General features: G+C 48.2%; 2 protein-coding genes across 7 annotated transcripts in view; both read left to right on the forward strand.

Annotated features, from left to right (window-relative positions):
- The first annotated feature begins 612 nt into the window (after positions 1-612).
- Positions 613-3036, forward strand: LOC310757041 (carbohydrate sulfotransferase 5-like). The gene is made up of 2 exons (XM_083602147.1): positions 613-649; positions 1846-3036. The coding sequence occupies exon 2, from the start codon at positions 1860-1862 to the stop codon at positions 3003-3005; it is 1146 nt and encodes a 381-aa protein (XP_083458273.1). The 5' UTR covers positions 613-649; positions 1846-1859; the 3' UTR covers positions 3006-3036.
- A 10351-nt stretch (positions 3037-13387) lies between these two features.
- The window catches only part of MGAT1 (alpha-1,3-mannosyl-glycoprotein 2-beta-N-acetylglucosaminyltransferase), a 43955-nt gene continuing 39319 nt past the window's right edge, over positions 13388-18023 (forward strand). For 2 of the 6 annotated variants that reach the window (XM_083601946.1, XM_083601947.1), the window contains exons 1-2: positions 13564-13652; positions 15192-15765. The gene's annotated coding sequence lies outside the window, so the exon portion shown is untranslated. Of the gene's footprint in view, positions 13653-13794; positions 14059-15191; positions 15766-16185; positions 16309-18023 lie in introns of those variants that run through there. The other 4 variants (XM_083601945.1, XM_083601950.1, XM_083601943.1 and 1 more) reach the window with 3 other exon arrangements.

Raw genomic sequence — 18023 nt, forward strand, 5'->3', positions numbered from 1 at the left:
AAGGTCGGCAGTTCGAATCCCCGGGACGGTGGGAGCTCCCATTGCTCGGTCCCTGCTCCTGCCCACCTAGCATTTCGAAAGCACGTCAAGTGCAAGTAGATAAATAAGTACCGCTCCGGCGGGAACGTAAATGGCATTTCCGTGCGCTGCTCTGGTTCACCAGAAGCGGCTTAGTCATACTGGCCACATGACCCGGAAGCTGTACACCGGCTCCCTCGGCCAATAAAGCGAGATGAGCGCCGCAACCCCAGAGTTGGTCACGACTGGACCTAATGGTCAGGGGTCCCTTTACCTTTACCTTAGACTGAGAGCATGTAGAGGATGGGCAGGAAAGACCAATATTGAACTGTTCCCATAACCCATGGCCCTCTAGATATTAGAAACCAAGATACTTCCTTTTATGGGTGACACTGATAGGGTTTTTTGTTTGTTTTTGTAGCTGTTCCAGACATTGTTTTGAAGATGCCCGGAGCATTCTTGTTTGTTTTTCCTGCATGGCCCCAGATTATCATTTTCCTTCAGGGCTGAGTACACCCTTTGAGCACACAGAGAGGGAGAGAAAGACGCAATAGTCCTCTTCAAGGGGAGCTTCATTCTTCAAACAGGAACAAAAGCCATCTGAGAGAGGTAGCGGCAGCTGCAACAGAAGGTAAAACTGGCTCCCTTATCTATCCCAGGAAAAGTAGAGACAGACCTTTAGTCATTGCTGCACTATTTTAGGTGAGGGGGGGGGACTCAAAAGTCTAAGTAGGAGAAAGACGAGATCATGCAGATCCGGTTTTTGATAATAAAGAGTAAACGCCAACTTGCTCAGGGTGGTTTACTGCTGACATTGTTGGAAGGAGGGAACACAGGAAGAGACATGTAGATATCCAAAGGGTAGAGAGAAAACCATCTCATTGTCCTATTCTGGTCTGCAGTGATAATCTTATGTTTAAATGTCCCCTAGGGACAAAAGTGAGATGTGGCCACAGAAATCATTTCAATGTACAGTGGTACCTCGGGTTAAGAACTTAATTCGTTCTGGAGGTCCATTCTTAACCCGAGGTACCACTTTAGCTAATGGGGCCTCCCGCTGCCGCCGCGCGATTTCTGTTCTCATCCTGAAGCAAAGTTCTTAACCCAAGGTACTATTTCCGTAAGCCAAGGTACCACTGTATCTGTCACAGGGCATAAATGTGTCGATTAGTAAACCCTCCCAGCTCAAAATGGAGAGAGAAACCACTTTCTTCTTCTGCTGCTGCTGCTGCTTCTGCATCTGCTTCTTCAGTGATCACTAGTAGCCGAGTAAGATTGTCTTCCATAAACATGGTTTTAACAATGACTCCAAAAGTGACTGTGGAGGCCAATTCTGGATCCACACGTCCTTCCACAGTGGGGACATTGGTTTCCGGGCAGGAGTTGATCACGGTGTGGATTTGCCAAGCGTGCCTTCCTCTTAGCACGTTTCTCCCTTTCATCCTGAGTTTGAGTGTCTTCAAAGCCCATGACACCTTTGGTAAAGGCTCTTCTCCAATTGGAGCGCTCGCAGGCCAGTGTTTCCCCAGTTGTCAGTGTATATCCTACATTTTTTCAGATATGTCTTCGGACAGTCTTTAAACCTCTTTTGTTGACCTAAACAGAAGGGGAACCCCAAAACAGTCCAATGGAAACTGAGCATGCTCAGTGTGCATGGAATGCTGGTTGGCTGACAGAGAAGGGAAAAGAGGAAAATCGGGGAGGGGTGAGTGAAATCGATTGCCTGGATCCCCCAAATGCAAAGCACTCCACACTGCAACATTTTGTTGCAAGCCCCCCCCCCCCGCTTCATATGCCTCCAACTCTTGTTCCGCCTCTCACCTGCAGGTCCACCGGCAAAAATGCTCATCAGAATCAACACCGCCCAGTTTCTCATTGTCTTGGTCCTGCTGCTGCTCCTCTTGTTCTCATCCTGGAGAAGGCTCGTGCCCCAGGAAGGAGTCTCGGCTCCCACCCAGACCCATGTGCTGATCCTTTCCAGCTGGCGCTCCGGCTCGACCTTCGCAGGGCAGCTCTTCAGCCAGAACCCTTCGGTCTTCTACATGATGGAGCCAGCCAAGCATGTGTGGCATCGCATGCCCTGGGGCAGCCCCGAACTCCTCCAGGGGCCCCTGAGGGACTTGCTGCGCTCCGTCTTCCTCTGCGACATGGGGGCCCTCCTTGCCTACATCGAGGAACCCAGCATGGTCTACCAGCTCTTCATGTGGCCCATGAGCAGGGCGCTCTGCTCCCCTCCGGCCTGCGAGGCCTTCCGACGCTCTGACATCATCGGGGTGAAGGAGTGTGAGTCCCGGTGTGGCCAAACGCCCTTTGAGAAGATTTCTGAGGCCTGTGCCACCTACAGCCACGTTGTGGTGAAAGCCGTCCGCTTCTTCCAGATGGAAGCGCTTTACCCACTCCTGACAGATCCCTCCCTCCGTCTCCGGGTAATCCACTTGGTCAGGGACCCACGCGCCGTGTACGCATCGCGCCAGGCCGTGTCTCTTCACCCCGATGACCTGGTCATCGGCAACGCCGTCAACGGCACTCCCAGCACCCTGGGAGTCATGCACAGGGTCTGCCGCGCCCAGGCCGAAATGTACCTCACGGCCTTGCACCGCATGCCTCCGGCCTTGAGGGGGCGATACCTCCTGACGCGGTATGAAGACCTGGTGAGGGACCCTCTGGAGCACCTGGCCAAGTGGTACCAGTTCACCGGCCTGACTTCCTCCCACAGGCTCGAGTCCTGGGTCTACAACATAACTCACTGGCCCACCGCCAACAGTGACCAGAAGCTTGGCATCTCCAGCGTGGACCCCTTGGAGATACAGAAAAATGCCAAGGTGGCTTCCCAAGCTTGGAGGAAGCACCTCAGCTTCCAGGAGGTGCAAGACGTTCAAAGCATCTGCAAGGAAGCCATGGGAGTCTTTGGCTACAAGCCAGCTGCATCAGAGGAGGAGCAGAGAGATTTGACGAAAGACCTTGTCCTTCCCAGGGGAAAAAAATAAGTCTCATGGAGATGGGCTTTAATGCAAGGGAGAAGAGGAAGGGTGAAATGGAACCCCCTAGCCACAGCCTCGCCTTACACTGGAGGGGATCTCTGGAGATACAGTGGTGCCTCGCAAGACGAAATTAATTCGTTTCACGAATTTTTTCGTCTAGCGAATTTTTCGTCTTGCGAAGCACGAAATCCCATAGGAATGCATTGAAAATCAATTAATGCGTTCCTATGGTCAAAAAAAGTCCAAACAAAGCCAAATTTGGTACAACAAGAGTTTATTAAGTGCTCTTTAAAGTCACACATACTGTAAAGAGCATTTCAAAATTCAAACCCAGAATTTTTTTTAAAAAACAGCAGAGTGGCCCAATGGTCACAGAAAATCATAAAAATGCAGAAAAAAAGCCACAAGCTTCCAGATTCTTGCAAACCCCTCCCCAACTGTTCCCCCAGCCACCCAGCACACAGAAATTCAAATCCAGATTTTTTTTAAAAAAACAACAGAATGGCCCAATGGTCACAGAAAATCATAAAAATGCAGAAAAAAAACCACAAGCTTCCAGATTCTTGCAAACCCCTCCCCAACTGTTCCCCCAGCCACCCAGCACACAGAAATTCAAATCCAGATTTTTTTTAAAAAAACAACAGAATGGCCCAATGGTCACAGAAAATCATAAAAATGCAGAAAAAAAACCACAAGCTTCCAGATTCTTGCAAACCCCTCCCCAACTGTTCCCCCAGCCACCCAGCACACAGAAATTCAAATCCAGAATTTTTTAAAAAAACAGCAGAGTGCCCCAATGGTCACAAAAAAATCATAAAAATGCAGAAAAAAAACACACAAGCTTCCAGATTCTTGCAAACCCCTCCCCAACACCAAGTCCTTGAATTCCAAACACCCCAACCGCAAATCCAAAACCCCCCCAAAAAGTTTTAAAAGCTTAACTTACCAAATGGCTGCAAAAGAAGTTTTGGAAAAGCTTCAAAAATCACCAAAGTCTTTAAAAACCTCAAAAAAGGCTACTATGTACACTGCGTTCTATGAGTTGCTCCTCGAAGTCAAGTCGCAACTGTATTAACGGTGTTAAGAAAAAGGAAACAAACTTGCAAGACGGTTTCGTCTTGCGAAGCAAGCCCATAGGGAAATTCGTCTTGCGAAGCAGCTCAAAAAAAGGAAAACCCTTTCGTCTAACGAGTTTTCCGTCTTGCGAGGCATTCGTCTTGCGGGGCACCACTGTATTTGCCCAAAGAATGCCCACTATATTCTAGAATTGTAATGTGCTGCAATCTGTCCTCCAATTTCCTCTGAAGTTTTATTCCTCTGTGAAAGAGGTTCTAACTCATTCTCACGGCACATGCAAATTCCATTCGCATTTTGGTGGGTGCGGGATTTTCAGGGTACCTTGTTGTTGGGAGGGGGATGGCTGCAGGTGGTGTGTGTTTTTTCCCTTCTGTTTCTCCAGCACTTGCAGCCCCCCTGGCTGCCTGCACTTCCTAATCTAAAAAAGCCCCTCCACCCGGCCTTTCAACTAAAACATAAACACCTGGGAAGGCTGCCGAACACAGAACGCTGATGAGATGATTTGCAGAATAGGAGAAAGAACATTGGCAAACACCCCTTGGTCATCTCAAAAGGAAGGTAAGCACAGGGTGAGAAGTGAGAACCTGTCTCCCGCCCATAAAGACTTCACCAAATTCTTCTCTCCCTTCTAATCATTTTCAGACACAAATTCTCATCTCATTAATTGGAAATACAGATTTTTTTTCCTTCAACACCACACTAATTCTGCCATCGCAAAAGCAAGCCAACATCTCTGTGACAATCTAAAGACCAGCCTAACATATTTATTGTGGCAGGAGCTTCTGTAGGAATTATTATTATTATTATTATTATTATTATTATTATTATTATTAATTTCTACCCGGCCCATCTGGCTTGGTTTCCCCAACCACTCTGGGCGGCTTTCAACAGAACAATAAAAACAGAATAAAACTTCAAACATTAAAAGCTTCCCTGAACAGAGCTGCCTTCAGATGTCTTCTAAAAGTCGGATAGTTTTTTATTTCCTTGACATCTGAAGGGAGGGCATTCCACAAGGCGGGTGCCACTATTGAGAAGGCCCTGTGCCTGGTTCCCTGTAACCTCACTTCTTGCAGTGAGGGAACTGCCAGAAGGCCCTCGGAGCTGGACCTCAGTGTCTGGGCTGAACGATGAGGGTGGAGACGCTCCTTCAGGTATACTGGGCCGAGGCAGTTTAGGGCTTTAAAGGTCAGCACCAACACTTTGAATTGTGCTCGGAAACGTACTGGGAGCCAATGTAGGTCTCTCAGGACCGGTGTTATGTGGTCTTGGCGGCCACTTCCAGTCACCAGTCTAGCTGCAGCATTCTGAATTAGTTGCAGTTTCCGGGTCATCTTCAAAGGTAGCCCCACATAGAGCGCATTGCAGTAGTCCAAGCAGGAGAGAAAACACCTCCTTCATTGGATGCAAACCTATGGAGCGTATGGAAAGGAGAGGCTCCTGGGGAAGCTGCTCCTTCCTTCCTTCCTGTAGGTACTTTCCTTGTTCGCCAGAAGAACCCTTAAACCCATGCTGCTTTAGGAAGCCTGCCAGGGAAAGCTTAGTCACGGGTAGTTTGGCTGCTCTCTCTTGACACTGAACGGGTTCCAAAAGTGAAGCAGGCACTCCGAAACAGGAGAGACTCCCTTATATGTACACACAACTGAAGAACCACATTTGAGTGCTTTCCAGAAGAACATCCCCTGCAGCCTCCATGTTCAGGTTTCTGCCACGTTGTGGTAGGCTAGTTTAATCTGGAGAAATCAAGCGGCTGAAGCTTTTCCTGGCATGAGAACAAGGGGTGCGGTGGGGGAAGCATGGCCTGTTCAATTCCTGTGCTTCAGGATCCTGTTAAAGCAGGAATGGGGAACCTTAGATTTGGCCCCCTCTGGTTCTCCATCTGGCCCTTGGGACTCTCCCCAGGGCATGCCCTCCTGAACCACACCCTTCTCCCGCTTCCTTTAAAGCCCTTGGACCCTTGCACCTACGGGACTGCCTCTCCTGGTACGCCCCGCGGAGGACCTTACGGTCTACAAATAATAACACCTTGGAGATCCCGGGCCTCAGAGAGATTAGGCTGGCCTCGACCAGGGCCAGGACCTTATCGGCCTTGGCCCCGGCCTGGTGGGACGCTCTGCAACAAGAGATCAGGGCCCTGAAGGATTTGACATCTTTCCGCAGGGCCTGTAAGACGGAGTTGTTCTGCCAGGCCTTTGGTCAGGGCTCAGCCTAACTCCCCTTTTCTTTTTGTATAAGAACTAATATGAAAGAGGCCTCCCAGCATTCTCACAGACCCATATAAGATCAGCGTAAACAGTTGGGCCGATGAGCATTTACTGTTCCCAACCCTAACCCTGTGGAAAGCCATCTAATTAGACTTTAATTTGATTTTGACCTGTTTTTAGGAGGTAGTTTAATTACTGTTTGATTTTATACTAATGTTATATATTTGATGTTAGCCGCCCTGAGCCTGACTTTGGCCGCGGAGGGCGGGATATAAATAAAAGTTTATTATTAATTATTATTATTATTATTATCGTTATTATTATTATTATTAGCTTTTGCCTGGTTGGAATGAGTCCTTGAACCCTGCTCGTGCTTCCTGCTTGCCTGATGGAAAACAGAGAGGGGTGTTTGACCGTGAAGGAAGTCGTCTACTGTACAAAGGACAAAAATAACATCCACTTTTGCATTTGAACCTGCCCACAAGCTGGAATGTGGTAACCCCAGAAGGTTCCTCCAAAGGGATTGCAGATATTTATAGAATTACAGAGTCGGAAGAGACCCCCGGGGTCATCTAGTCCAGCCTCCTCCAATGTTGCTGGCCTCCATCTGCCATCCGCCCCAGCCAGCATGACCAATGGTCAGAGATGATGGGAGTTGCCCAGCAACATCTGAAGGGCTACATGGCCCTCTCACCCCTCTGCTATAAAGGTGCAGGGAGGTCCCTTCGTTCCTTCATACCGCAATCATCCAACCACGAGCTTCTGTTTTAAAAGAACATAAAGACTTGCCCTGTTGGGTCGAACCAAGACCCAGAAGGTTCTGGGCATCCCCAAAGAGTGATGCTCTTTGTTCCTAGCATGCAGGTCAGAGATCCGGCCAGATGTTGTTACATTACAACTCCTGTCACCCATGACAATGGGCTATGCTGGCTGGGGCTGATGGGAGTCGGAGCCCAAAAACATCTCAGAGGCCACAGATTGACCATCCCTAATCAAGAGGCTGAGTCGTCACTGGACTTGGAAGTTCCATTTAGCTACAAGGGCTAATCACTGTTGGCTATCGGAAGTTCATCCACATCACCCACATTTCAAGCACATGGCTTCCCCACACAAGAATCCTAGGAACCATCGTTTACCCCTCTCAGGAACTGCAATTCCCAACAGCCTTGACAAACTACAGTTCCCATAATTCTTTGGGAGAAGCCAGGCCCTAAAAACGTGCTTTAAATGTACGGTGGCGATGTAACCGTTACACATAAGAAACACCATCTTTTTGTGCCAGTTGGCTGCCTAGGATTTGGAAGGAAGGAAGGAAGGAAGGAAGGAAGGAAGGAAGGAAGGAAGGAAGGAATTCTCTCTCCTGCACCCCTCCTCTGCCCAACAACCTCAAATAGATTTATAAACCCATCTCTCCCCATCAACCCCTCCTTTGTTGTCTTTTCTCTAAACTAAAAAGCCCCACAGACAAAAGCTGTTCCCGCCCATTGATCCAAAGGAAGTTTGTCAAACGGCTTTAAAAACAATATCCCCAGAACTGCAAAATGCACACGGGTAATCCATGTAAATAGTTAACGATGAATAATAGCTGAGATTAAGCTTTTGGTTTCATGGGCCACTGCAAACTCTGGTATCATTCTACGGGTTCACTGGGAAGAAGCCAGCCTGACTTTTCCATTGCAAAAGCTTCTGCTAGCAATCATCCAGCCAATTAAAAACACCTGTCTTGTTAGAGGCTCTCTCCCATATCCGAGGAGAGAAACCTGTGCCAATTTTTGTTTGCCTTTTTGAGGGAGGGCAAATGCACTGTGGCTGAATCCCTTGTGGGGCTCTGTGCAACCACACGAAAGGTCCCACTGGTCAAGCAACAGTCTAATGGCTAACTAGATGCCTCTAGGAAGGCAGCAAATCCCTTCCCCATCCCCCGCCGCTGCCACTAACCTGCCTGCCCGCCCGCCCAGCTAGACATATGCCCGTTTGTTGGCCGATGTCCATTGAAACTGGTAGGGTGGTGGGCAGGGAGCCCAACAGTAGGTGGCGCCAGAGCCAATGACTACTAGATGGCAACTTTAAGTTCGCCATTGCGAAGAAGGACTATTGCTACAAACAGGGATGCGGGCGGCGCTGCAGTCTAAATCACTGAGCCTCTTGGGCATGCCGATCAGAAGGTTGGAGGTTTGAATCCCCATGACGGGGTGAGCTCCTGTTGCTCTGTCCCAGCTCCTGCCTACCTAGCAGTTCAAAAGCACACCAATGCAAGTAGATACAGTGGTACCTCTGGTTATGTACTTAATTCATTCTGGAGGTCCGTTCTTAACCTGAAACTGTTCTTAACCTGAAGCACCACTTTCGCCAATGGGGCCTCCTGCTGCTGCCGCACGATTTCTGTTCTCATCCTGAAGCAAAGTTCTTAAGCCGAGGTACTATTTCTGGGTTAGCGGAGTCTGTAACCTGAAGCATATGTAACCTGAAGCGTATGTAACTCAAGGTACCACTGTAAATAGGTATCGCTGTGGCGGGAAGGTGAATGGCGTTTTCCGTGCGCTCTGGCTTCTGTCATGGTGTTTCATTGCACCAGAAGTGGTTTAGTCCTGCTGGCCGCATGACCCGGAAAGCTGTCTGTGGACAAACGCCGGCTCCCTCGGCCTGAAAGCAAGATGAGTGCCGCAACCCCATAGTCGCCTTTGACTGGACTTAACCGTCCAGGGGTCCTTCGCCTTTTTATTTATTTATTTTACAAACAGAATATTGTAAGTTCAGCTGCAGATTTTCCTGCATTAGGCTCCTTCTCAACACATTACAGCAGGCATCCCCAAACTTGGCCCTCCAGCTGTTTTGGGACTACCATTCCCATCATCCCTGACCACTGGTCCTGTTAGTTAGGGATGATGGGAGTTGTAGTCCCAAAACAGCCGGAGGGCCGAGTTTAGGGATGCCAGCATTACAGGCGTACTTCATTTTAATGAGCAGCCTCCATAGCTCAGTTGGTAGAGCGTGAGACTCTTCATCTCAGGATTCCAGGTTTAAGCCCCACGGGGGAAAGAAGATTCCTCCATTGCAAGGGGTTGGACCTCATGGTCCCTTCCAGCTCTATGTTGGAAGCGCTTTATTGCACTTCGCGGATATTGCTTTTAAAACACACACACAAAATGAAGGACTGGAGGAGTCAACATCGAGCCAAGACCCTCCATCAGCAAAAAGATCCTGACTTGCTGAAGGCTCAGATGATGGTTACCATTTTTAGCAATAAAGTATTTTTTAATTAAAGTACATACAATGGTACCTCGGGTTACATACGCTTCAGGTTACATACACTTCAGGTTACACACTCCGCTAAGCCAGAAATAGTGCTTCAGGTTAAGAGCTTTGCTTCAGGATGAGAACAGAAATTGTGCTCCGGCAGCGCGGCGGCAGCAGGAGGCCCCATTAGCTAAAGTGGTGCTTCAGGTTAAGAACAGTTTCAGGTTAAGTATGGACCTCCGGAACGAATTACGTACTTAACCCGAGGTACCACTATACATTGGTTTTTTAAAAAACATAATGCTATTGCACACTTAACAGACTACAGTATAGTGTAAACGCAACTTTTATATGCACTGGTGGGGGGAATTATGCAACTTGCTTTATTGCAATATTCGCTTTATTGCGGTGGTCAGGAACGGAACCCCGCAATATCTCGGAGGCATGCCTTCATTTACAAATATGACCAATGGACAGCAGGAACAATCCCTGTGCAACAAACATGCAATGGGCATAGCCAAAGGGGGAGTGGGGCAGCTGTCCCCCCAATCAAATAAATCAATAAAAATACTTAACTAACTGGGGTTCTGCTCCCCTCAACATAAAGCCTGCCCCCTATCATAAATCCTGGCTACGTCCATGAAACATCCCAAGCCCTAATTTGGTTTTGTCCTGCTTTTCTTCTTATTCCTGAGCTGCCCCACTTTTTCAGTTATGGCCACATCTCACTTTTGTTCCTGGGGGACATTTAAAAATTACCGTATTTTTCGCCCCATAGGACGCATCAAGTTTTTTTGGGGGGAAATAAAGGGAAAAAAATTATTTCCCCCCCAGGCGCTTGTGGTGCCGGCAGCGGGGAGAAGCACTCTTCTCCCCCCCGCCTGCCTTCAGACCAGGTCCGGGGACAGCAGGGAGACGCGCTGCGCCTCCCAGCTGTCCCCGGAGCTTGTGGGGCAGGCAGCGGGGAGAAGCGCTCTTCTCCCCGCAGCCCGCCTTCAGGCAGCGGGGAGAAGCTAATGGGGGGCGGCAGTTCTAAGGAACAAAGTGAGAACCAAAACAAGGCCATCCTTTGAAATTCACAGTTACCTGAATTCTGTGATGTACTTCTCCAACTAACCAATGCTCACGAAAAGTCAGATTATATGGGGAAAGCATGCATAAAAAATGAATGTTTTTGTAAAAAAAAATTTAAAAAGCATACAAAATGTGTTATATTAGGGGGAACTGTTTGCAAAAAATATAAATTGCAAATTTGCTGCAAAGATTTGGAGAACTGAATTTAAGATTCTAAAAATGTGAAACTGGGAGGACCAAAATAGACAGATCCTTCCATCTCTAGCAGCTCCGTTTTGAGTGTTTGTGCTGGAATGAGCTTGAAATAATTTGATATTCCTTGCCGCCTGCTCTTTATTGCTGCATTGCTTATTTTAATATTTTACATGCTGTCCAGTGATTTTATCAAATATCGTAAGCCAGTTTGGGAAAATGTTGCATTTTGAAAAGGAAGCTAACAGTAAATAAATACATAGGCATGTTGATGTGAGATTACTGTTAATCTGATGCCATGCAGATTATTAGTGTTATTAATCTGATTTATTAATTAAACACTAATTAATTATTAGCGTTATTAATCTGATGCCATGCAGTGTTATCTTTTGATTGTACTTGTCAGAGACTGACAGTGCAATCCTATGCATGTAACTGTGTTCTGGGGTCCCAGGTCTACATGATGGTGGTGACTCTAGGGCAGGGGTCAGCAGGGGGCCGGTCCACTGTCCCTCAGACCTTGTGGGGGGCCGGACTATATGGGGGGGGAATGAACGAATTCCTATGCCCCACAAACAACCCAGAGATGCATTTTAAATAAAAGCTCACATTCTACTCGTGCAAAAACATCAGGCAGGCCCCACAAATAACCCAGAGATGCATTTTAAATAAAAGGACACATTCTACTTATGTAAAAACACGCTGATTCCCGGACCGTCTGTGGGCTGGATTTAGAAGGCGATTGGGCCGGATCCGGCCCCCGGGCCTTAGTTTGCCTACCCATGTTCTAGGGCTTGTGGGAGTGGTTTGATACAGGGAAACCAAAGAAGGATGTCAAAAGCGCCAGAATGGCCAGTTCTAGCACTTTATTAAAGAAGGTGTCAATGTGCAACACACTGTACAGAGCCTTGCTACCTTTGCAGACACAGGTCGAACATCGCAGCCAATCTGGGCAGCTTCCAACATATATAAAAAACATGATAAAACATTTTTAAAAAAAGAAATTCCCTATACAGGGCTGCCTTCAGATGACTCCAGGTCAGATAACTCGATACCCTCCAACGTTTCTCCGATGAAAACAGGGACATCCTACCATACCCTCCAATACTTCTCCGATGAAAATAGGGATGTCCTAAGGAAAAGGGATGGCGCTGTGGGTTAAACCACAGAGCCTAGGACTTGCCGATCAGAAGGTCGGCAGTTTGAATCCCCGCGACGGTGGGAGCTCCCATTGCTCAGTCCCTGCTCCTGCCAACCTAGCAGTTCGATAGCATGTCAAAGTGCAAGTAGATAAATAGGTACCACTCTGGCGGGAAGGTTTCCCTGCGCTGCTCTGGTTCACCAGAAGCGGCTTAGTCGTGCTGGCCACATGACCCAGAAGCTGTACTCCGGCTCCCTCGGCCAATAAAGCGAGATGAGCGCCGCAACCCTAGAGTCAGTCATGACTGGACCTAATGGTCAGGGGTCCCTTTACCTTTAAGGAAAAGGGACGTGGGTGACGCTGTGGGTTAAACCACAGAGCCTAGGACTTGCCAATCAGAAGGTCGGCGGTTCGAATCCCCACGATGGGGTGAGCTCCCGTTGCTTGGTCCCTGCTCCTGCCAACCTAGCAGTTTGAAAGCACATCAAAGTGCAAGTAGATAAATAGGTACCGCTCCGGCGGGAAGGTAAACGGCGTTTCTGTGCGCTGCTCTGATTCGCCAGAAGCGGCTTAGTTGTGCTGACCACATGACCCGGAAGCTGTACGTCGGCTCCCTCAGCCAATAAAGCGAGATGAGCACCGCAACCCCAGAGTTGGTCACAAGTCCCTTTACCTTTAAGGAAAAGTGGGACATTCTGGGATCAAATCAGAAACTTGGGATGGCTTCTATAAATCCAGGACTGTCCCTGCCTGGAAAATAAATAAAAATTTAATTTTGTTATTTATTTCGACCGCGTCAGACCAACACAGCTACATACCTGAACCTGGAAAATAGGGATACTTGGAGGGTCTGCAGTTTGAGAGAAATTGTGGTCCTCTCTGAGACATGCTTTTTCTCGAGTTCCAGAGTTCCTTATGGATAGGCAGGGAGGAGAGAGAAGGGACACAGATGCCAGGGACAGTGGGGGCCAGTGCCATCGGCACAATGTGGAGGCTCGTGATGCGTGCCAGTAAATGTTTAGTATGCATGGGCATATACACCATGCGGCCACAACTGGATATAAAAACACAAAGTTCTTCTAGGGACAATTGACGTTCTATATAAGGAAGCTCTAGTTTTCAAATGATTATTCTGAACCGCCAGGGGGCGCAAGAGGCGCACGGACGGAGACGCTACTGGAGGGAAAAACCAGCCTTGAAACCAAGTAGGAAGATGGAGGGGGCGGTTCCCAAATGTGGGCGTGTCTGGTGCGGGCTGCTGGCGGCGGATTGGAGGAAAGCAAAAGGGGAGGGGCGACGAGACCTACCTACGTCGTTTTACGTCCCTTCAAGCGCGCGCGCGTGAATATACATATTTCTGAGGCGAGAGCGACGTCACCCGCCGCGCTTCCCCCGTCCTCCTTACGGAAGAGGTGACGCTTTTGACGCGGCGGGTCAAGGGCGAGCGGGGCGTGGCCGGCGCTGGATCGAACGTCCTTGCGAGTCGTGTGTTGGTTCGGAGCGCGGAGGGAGGGAGGAGGGCGTGGCCTCCGGCGAGGACGGACTCGCCTTAAGAAACCGCCCTCCAGTCTCCGCCCTCGCATGAGGGAAGGAAGGCGTGGCCTCAATCCGAAAGCGGGTGGGGTGGGGGGGGCGGGACGGCTGGTTGCCATGGGTTCGCTTCCGGCGCTGCCTGGCGGAAGTGGCTGGAATTCTGTTGCTGGCTGCCGTTTGCTGCCGTTGCCCTCGGTCAGTGCGCGGGGAGGCGGGGGGCGCCCCTCTCGCCGGAGGAGTTGGGGGGCAGCGCGGCCCCCCCCCCCAGAGTCAGGCGGGCGGGGGAGAGAGGGACCGGGAGGGCTATGGAGGGGAAGGGAGGGAGGGGAGGGGGAACCGAAGGACACGAGGGAGGGAGCAGGGCAGCCCTTCTCCGCCCCGCGCCCTATTTATCCGCGTATTTAGTAGCGCCTGTGCTTAGGGAGCGAGCCTGAGGGAAGCGAAGGGGCTGCTCGCAGTCGGCCGGGAGGTCGGCGCAGAGAAGGAGCCGCGAAAGGCCCTGTCACTTGACTTTTTAAAGGGGAGACCTCTTCCCTATAGGACCTCCCTTCCCCTGGTCAGTAAGGGCGCATATAAGCAGCACTGTCCTCACAATATATAGGTGAGCATAAGAGGCTGCCTGGTACATGGGTACCTCGGGTTAAGTACTTAATTCGTTCTGGAGGTCTGTTTTTAACCTGAAACCATTCTTAACATGAGGTACCACTTTAGCTACTGGGGCCTCCTGCTGCTGCCCTGCCACTGGAGCATGATTTCTGTTCTCATCCTGAAGCAAAGTTCTTAACCTGAAGCACTATTTCTGGGTTAGCGGAGTCTGTAACCTGAAGCGTATGTAACCCGAGGTACCATTGTACTGGGTAGCCCAGTATCGTTTTCTCTCACAGGTAGTAGCTGCCCCGAATCTTAAAAGCTGCACTGGTGTTTGTGTGTGCATATATATATGTGTGTATATATACATACATGCACACACAGTGTTGCCTCGGGTTACATACACTTCAGGTTACAGACTCCGCTAACCCAGAAATAGTACCTTGGGTTGAGAACTTTGCTTCAGGATGAGAACAGAAATCGCGTAGCAGCAATGGGAGGCCCCATTAGCTAAAGTGGTGCTTCAGGTTAAGAACAGTTTCAGGTTAAGAACGGACCTCCGGAACGAATTAAGTACTTAACCCGAGGTACCACTGTATACACACACACAAGATATATATATGTCTGTGTGTGTTTATTTTGAGCTGGGATCCATTGTGATAAAGGGTGGGCTAGAAATGTACCTAATAAAGAAAATTATTATTAATTATTAATAAGAGTTTGTTTATAAGCCACCCATCTGACTGGGCTCCCCCAGCCACTCTGGACAGCTTCCAACAAATCAAAACACTAATTAATTATGTGACCACTGCAATCTGTGCGAGGGAAGGTGTGTGACAGGCGGCCCCATCTGTCCTTCAGCGTCGGGCAAGAGGTTACATTTTAGAGAAATGATTAGATGACTGCCCTCCCGGGTGGTGTTTGCGCGAAGCAACAGAGTTATTCACGGAAATGTTCTGGTCTCAGTCTGTGTTTATTATGTTTTTATAAGTGTTGGAAGCCACCCAGAGTGGCTGGGGCAACCCAGTCAGATGGACAGGGTACAAATAAATAATTGTTATTATTAGTGGTAGTGATCAAGGCTTATGTAGGAATGAGTTGCTTGAAAGGCAGAAGGTTTTTAATCCAGTTTTATATGCTACACAGGGGCATGGTGACTGAGGCCAGAACAATTGGCAACGCAGTGTTGTGCCTCCGACCAGGGAATCCTACTGGCATTGTTTAAATCCAGCAAGAACTTGTGTCTTTTTTGAGATAGTCTAAAAAAAATCTACAGTACTAAGAGATGTGGAACCAGGCTTAAGGACAACTGAGAAGAACAGCTAGACACTGAGGACAATGAGAATCCTTTGCTCCATGGGTTTTCTGTAGCGGAGTTTATGATCAATTGTGAAGACTGAACTTCCCCTCTGTGAAATGGAAGATTCCACACGAGCCTTAAAAAAGACTTGAAGGGGATTATCCTGGCACCAGAAGACCATGCTGCCATTTGTTTTAGTGGTGGCTAAGGCTGCAGGAACATTTCACCCCTACCTTTAAGCATAGTGGGGTCTGTGTAAGAAATTGAAGAAAGAAGACTTTTTCTGGCTTATCTCACTCTACTGTTTCTTCAAGGTGGAGTCTTTGAAGGGGGAGGGGGGTGTCAAGAGACCCCCCTCCCCCAGGAGAGAAGAACATTAGACTGGCCACCCTATATCTATGGCAATATGACACCTTCCAGGTGAGTAGTTAGGTGCAATTCAGTCAAAGCTTACACTTGTTTTGCACTGTAACCATATTCTGTTTAGCTTGCAAGTGTTTGGATGTCATGCACTATGTGTTCAGTTATGAAAGTGCAAGTATGAAGTGAATGAATCAAACCCCATGTTTTTTACCTTTAATCTGTTGAAATCTGGGCTTGATAGGTTATGTGAGTAGGTAGGATTTCATGTACCTCTTGTCCCTAATGTCTGTAGTGTCCCATTTCTTTCCTAATAAAGTAGGTACGTTAAGTAGACTTGTGTGCATCTGTTTGGCTTTCACAATTTATACTTGGTGCAGAACTCCCAATCAGCTAGGCACACATAACCCTTCACAGTAATTGAATCTTGTTGCAACAGGAAGGGTGTGAGGGCCTTTTGAATACACCCTGTAGTAGATCTGGGTGCTTTCCTGTATCGGTTAACTGCAGTCATTCAGAGACAGGGACCACTTGTGCATGTACTGCCTGAGACCTGTGAAAGGACAAAAATAATCATTACAGGAACAGATGTCCAGAAATGTGGTATGTATTTCTGAATAAATCTCTTCGGTGGAGAACACATATGCTAAAATATGCTGGGCACATTGATCATACGTTTCTTTGTTTCTCTTTATATGGTTGTGTTGGGTGTAATTTGCATTTATTTGATCTAGAGGCTTCATTTAGTTTGGATATGAGATATTTCTAGATTGACTTAATGGAGTGGTTGTACTTATTTCTTTAGCCAGATCTATATTTCAGTTTCAATATATCCTATCAATATTTTGGTAATCACAGTATTATAATGGTTGTAATAATCACAGTATATGGATAGAATGCTTGTCAGAATGCTTCAGATTACAAGGCCTTTGTAAGTTAACATTTCAGTCTTCCTGAGCGTTGTTGTTCAGGGGTAGGGAACCCCTGACAGGGGGCTGGCTACGCATCCTCTTGATCCCTGTCAATCTTGGCTGGTAAAGTCTTGTGGGAAGTAATGACTGGATGGTCCATTGTGGTGAATGCCTTGCTATTGGAGGTAGTTATGCCCACTGCCTTGAAAGAGGTGGTAGTGTGGCCCCTTTTGAAGAGGCCTTCATGGGCTCAGATGTTTTAGAAAATTGCTACCCAGTCTCTAATAATTCCTTCCTGGGCAAGGTGATTGAGAGGGTGGTGACCAGCTAGCTACAGGTATACCTGGAGGAAGTAGCGTGAGATACCGGTCCCAGTCAAGGTGTTAGTAAGAGTATACAGAGCCTTAAACAAAGCATGGGACTGAGGTACAGTACCTAAATATGTGCCTCCCTCAACACCAACCATCTTGGGCCCTATGAAAGGGCCCTGTTAGCAATACCGCAGTGTTGACTTCCTGGTTGGTGTTGACCTGTGACAGAGCTTGGGTGGTTCCCCGTTTGTGGAATAACCTTCCTGCTGATGTACAACCTGTCTCCCTCATTATTAACTTTCAGGAAGATCTTAGAAGCATTTCTGTTCACCCTGCCATTGGATGGCTCAAAGATACTGTTCCTTAACTCCTTGAATTTGTTAAACATGAGGGTATGTGATTGTTCTGCAAGTTTCTGGGTTATTCGTAGTACAGTCATACCTCAGGATAAATAAGCTTCAGGTTGAGCGCTTTCGGGTTGCGCTCCGCAGCGACCCGGAAGTAACGGAGCGCGTTACTTCCGGGTTTCGCCGCTCGCGCATGCCCAGACGGTCAAAATGACATCACGCACATGCACGGAAGCGGCAAAATGTGGCATGCGCAGACACGCTGTCGCGTCTTACGTTCTGTTCGGGATGCGAACGGGGCTCCGGAACGGATCCTGTTCGCATCCCAAGGTACCACTGTACTTTTAGATGTTTTGAATGTGTTTTTATTATGAAATTTTTATACTTGGGTGTCTGCTGCTCTGGAATTATGGGATGGGATAGGAAGAGATAAAATTTAATACATAATAATAAATTGGCCTGGCACAGGTTCCAGTTTTGTCTGATACCTCCCCCCCCCCCGCAAACCACACCCACCTGATACTATATGTAATGCCTGGTGTGGAGCAGGTAAAGACGTGGCTGCCAAGGAACTATCAGGAGCCTTGGAAGTGTGTTGAGGTTGTACCTTAAGCTGACTGGGTACGTTACAGAGTTTCCATTTGGGAACTCAGTAACACAGCTGTCCCCTCTCTTGCTATGTGGTATGTGAATCTGTGAGAGATAGTAGTTTACTGAAGGCAACCTAATGTCAGAAGTAAGATCTGGGC

This window comes from Podarcis filfolensis (genome assembly GCF_964270895.1).
Source record: "Podarcis filfolensis genome assembly, chromosome: 2".
NCBI lineage: Eukaryota > Metazoa > Chordata > Lepidosauria > Squamata > Lacertidae > Podarcis > Podarcis filfolensis.

What these genes read in the sequence shown, in the direction of transcription:
- LOC310757041 (XM_083602147.1), top strand. Translation starts at nt 1,860, where the DNA reads ATGCTCATCAGAATCAACACCGCCCAGTTTCTCATTGTCTTGGTCCTG.